The 4,166-nt window shown below is 51.2% G+C and overlaps 1 protein-coding gene across 1 annotated transcript; it reads left to right on the forward strand.

The window, feature by feature from the left end:
- Nucleotides 1–306: 306 nt before the first annotated feature.
- On the forward strand, nt 307–2,343 carry LOC125540463. Its single transcript, XM_048704082.1, has 2 exons — nt 307–1,549; nt 2,060–2,343. Exon 1 carries the CDS (start codon nt 425–427, stop codon nt 1,367–1,369), a length of 945 nt encoding a protein of 314 aa, XP_048560039.1. The 5' UTR covers nt 307–424; the 3' UTR covers nt 1,370–1,549; nt 2,060–2,343.
- Nucleotides 2,344–4,166: the final 1,823 nt, after the last annotated feature.

Consider the following 4,166-nt stretch of genomic DNA (forward strand, 5'->3'; position numbering starts at 1 on the left):
TACACCGCAGAAATGGAAACATATCGCCCGTCAGCGCACAACCACGAATTTCTTTCGCATTTTCTCCCGAGTGTACGCGGCAAGACATCTGAATCCGAAGCTCATCCGTTCAAAGTGTTAATTTCTGCCCTTGTTCCAAAATTAATCAATTAATTCCGGATGATCCCGACCTTATCTCGACGTCAACCTCCAAATTACCCCTGATCGCGATCGCATACCCGGTGAAACTTCCGAATTTGCTCGCTAAGTTAATTTTTTCCAAAGAAAATGGACGCCGCCCCGCCCACCATAAATAGCCCCGCACCAACGCCATCTCCACTTCGCCAACCCCCCCTCTCCGCCTCTGCCCACCACCTCCATTACTCCTCCTCTCGCCGCCGGCCGTCGGGAAGCTCCATCAGCTCGATCCAGCGGCTTGCCAGCCATGTCGGGGAGCTACTCCTCGCGGCTCCGCGCCGGGGGCGGCGGCGGGGGCCTGGGCGCGACGACGGTGCTGGCGGCCAAGGTGGCGTTCGCGTCGGCCGCGCTGGCCGCGGCCGCGTGCATGGTGCCGCAGCTCGTCTCCGGTGCCGACGCCTTCCTCTGGAAGCTCTACCTCTTCGTCACCGTGCACGTCATCATCTTCGTCATCTGGAAGCTCTCCGACAGCAAGCACTTCCACGCCGCGCAGCAGCAGCACAAGGACCCCTGGGCGCCGTCGCCGCTCCACCACCCCGCCGCCGCGGCGCCCCCGCTGCTGACGGAGCCGGCCGTGCCGGCCGCCGTCAAGCGCAGGGTGGACTTCGCGCCCGCGCCCGCCGTCGTCTCTGCCGCGCCGGCCGAGGTGTACCGCGTGCCCCCGCCCGTGTCGCGCTGGCACGAGGCTGCCGACTCGGCGGTGGTGGAGGAGGTCGTCTCCCCTGTCTCGTGCGGCGGCGAGTCGTGCGTCACCACGGAGTCCGAGGAGGACGCCTCCTCTGCTGTCGCGTCGGCCTACATCGCCACCGCCGACGCGGGCAGGAGCGTCTTGCCTGTACTGGCGCCCACACGTGAACGCGCGGTCCTCGAGCGTGGGATCTCCCTGCCCCCTCGCAAGGCCACCGCGCCCACGGACGAACACTTTGACGGCGCCGACGACAACCACGACGGCGGTGGCGGCGGCGACGACGACCTGGACGCGACCTGGAACGCCATCATGCAGAAGACGCGCCCGGCCACGGCGCCGGCCTCATCCACCACCTCCCCTCCAGCCCCACGCTCGTCGCCTCCCCGGCCAACCCCATCGCCGCGGCCGCGAGCCCGGGAGCCTTCCGTCGGCGCGGCGGAGCTGAGCAAGCGGTCGGAGGATTTCATCAAGAAGATCCACAACTCCTTCGGCCGGCACCAATGATCCCACCCACCCACGACCCACCGCAACCCAAAAATTCCCAAACCAATCCAAATCAAGATTTTCTCGGCTGTGTAAAGATCATACCCCCTTAAATTAGTCTTTCTTCTTCCCTTCTTGGTGTGCCCTGTACCGATCGCCGGAGCAGAGGCGAGGCGAGCTCGTCAGAACCGCCACATTTAGGTAACTAACCGAATCCAGAGCTCGATCTCGATCTGCTTCCCCGTTTCAATGGCGATTTTGTGAGTTGCTGCCGAGCCGATGAAAATTCAAAAGTAAAAAAGTTGGTTGCTTGCTTGCTTGATTGCCCGGACTGCTTGTTGGCCCGAGTGAGTTGTCGCTTGCCGCTTTGGCACAAAGGGATGGTCGGCTCGTGCTCTGGCAGTCCGGTCCACCTCTTTCCCTTTCGGTGCCATTAGGATCCAACACACGATCCGTTGCTTACCACTTAAGTTGGACCCTTCTACTTCTTCTTCTTCCTCTGTCCATCAAAGTGAGATAGATAGATACTAGCTAGAGTCAAAATTGTTGGTGAATTTCTGAAATTTCTGTCATAATCTTCAGTCGGAAATAGTTATGTCTATGTTTGTTGTGAAAGTTACGTGTGTGTGTTTGTACAGTGACATGTAGTATGGCCAAGTGGCAGCATCCAGAAATTGACAAGTTTGTTTCCATGCTTGTTGGAATTTGCAGCCTGTGAAGGTTCTGGATGTTCTGGATGGATGGTGGTGCTGTGGGACTAGCAGTGTGGCTGGCTGGAGATGATCCTGACCTTTTAATGTGCTGAAATGATGGTTTGGTTGGTGCATGCTTGGTTGTTAGGTTATCTCTTTAGTTTTTGGGTGGTTCTATTCCCCTCTGGTGGTGGCCTGGACCTGCATCTGTTCTTGGTTGCTTTCCATACTACAGCTCTTGTACAGATTATCACAACAGTGCTTTTTTTAATGACATCACAACAGTGCAAATTATGGTGTTAATTCATAATCCTGGGGGGTAGTGGGTGTGTGTGCTTGTGATTATGAACTGTTGGTGCCACATGGTGTGCCTCTTTATGTGTGTGCTGTCTAGATTCCAGCCACAGGTCAATGGTCTTGCCACTATACTGGTCCATGTCACCTCTGCTATTGCCAAGCATGCCATGGCCATCTTTGATTCTGTTTTTGATGGAGCTTTGTGCCACTAGGTGGCCTGTTTGAAGTGAAATAATCAGCATGGGCAACTGGTGTTAGATTCACAGTGTTGATGATGGATGAAAAGGCCACAGACCATATCGTTCTCTGCTTGCATATGGACAAGACCTAGTGGTTAGGAAAGGATTGATTGGTTTTGCCCTGCTGTTTATGGTTCTCCCTCACTCACCACCCCATATGCAACGACAAATAAATATCCACTCCTGGAAAATGATTTGCACTGCAGAGGACAAGAGACTCTTTTTATCGAGCTGTAAAGTTTGCAAATCTGAAATGACACATGGAGCATATATGTTGGTCCTGGCATCATGCCAAGAGAACATTTGTACAGATACTCTGTAGCTATCTATCCAGCCTCCAGCCTAGTACTTTTACAAGCATATGCTGCACTTTGCTGTGGTATTCCTTTCAGTATGAAAGGAGCAGAGGAGCATCAGTACCTGGTAAAATGATTAGAAGACATACTTGTTTGCTGTATGAACTGATTATCCTAGAAAGAAAACCTTGTTAATAATGGCATAATGCAGCAGAGTTACTGGATGCATCCAGATAAAATGATTAGAGTTACTGCATCCATTTGGACAATTCTATTGCAAGATTATACATGCTTTTTCCTGTGTGTGATTCTTGTTGCTTGACCACTTCCGTCAATGTCATAGCCATCAGCCGCCCATTCTTTTAGATGAGTAGTGATGGGAGTGTGTGTCCCTATTCCCTAGTGGTTACTGAAAGTGGCTTCTGAACCCCTTCGTCGCGAGGAAAGATCATGAACTGAACCATCAGCAATGCTGCATGATAGCTGGTTTGGTGAAGCTTGGAAGAAAACTTGACCAACAGGCACTAGCTGGTTTGGTGAATCTTGTTTCATGTCATTGCATTGGCATGGTTATCGAGACTGAAACTGCTCTATGTTGCTTTGCACTAGGTCACTGTTTGAAGTGAATAATCAACAGCTCATGTAGACAAATGAACCTCATATTCATATCATGTAGTGGCAATGAGGTGACAAAAGGAGAAAATAATTGGCCGGGCAATGATCAGGCAAGGATTGCTTTTGCCCTGTTTTTCTGCACACACACACACACACACACGCATACATGCCTTGCTGATCATTTTCCTTCCGTGCATATACGACCGCGAATAAAATTTCAAGCTGCGAAAAATGATTCGACAGAGACTGTTTATCTGAAATGCAAAGGCCCAAAATCTCATGTGACACCTGTAGCATTTGTGTTGGCTCCAGCATGAAGCCAAGAGAACATTTTCAGATTCCAGAACAGATACTCTGTAGCTATCTAGCCGATTACTTCTACAAGTATATGCTGCACTTTGCTCTGGCCGGACCCTGTAGTATTGCTTTCAGTTTGACATCAGCAGAATCACAAACACATACCTGCCATGCAGTGAAACTCGTACTGTACTGATTATAATTAGTACTTGAGGTCATCTTCAAGTATACTATATAAATGGTTAGTTGTATGTAAACTTTATATGGCGGTATGCTACTTGCTTCATTCTATGAATTTTCATTTGGAGTTCACATGAGTGTGTGCATGCTTTTGTGTTAGTGCTGTCGCTTAACCACTTTCTGTCATTGTCCCAAGTCCGAA

The sequence above is a fragment of the Triticum urartu genome, chromosome 2 (assembly GCF_003073215.2).
Source record: "Triticum urartu cultivar G1812 chromosome 2, Tu2.1, whole genome shotgun sequence".
Taxonomy (NCBI): domain Eukaryota; kingdom Viridiplantae; phylum Streptophyta; class Magnoliopsida; order Poales; family Poaceae; genus Triticum; species Triticum urartu.

Bases quoted from the DNA above. Each gene is read 5' to 3' on its own strand.
- LOC125540463 (XM_048704082.1), top strand. From the start codon at position 425: ATGTCGGGGAGCTACTCCTCGCGGCTCCGCGCCGGGGGCGGCGGCGGG.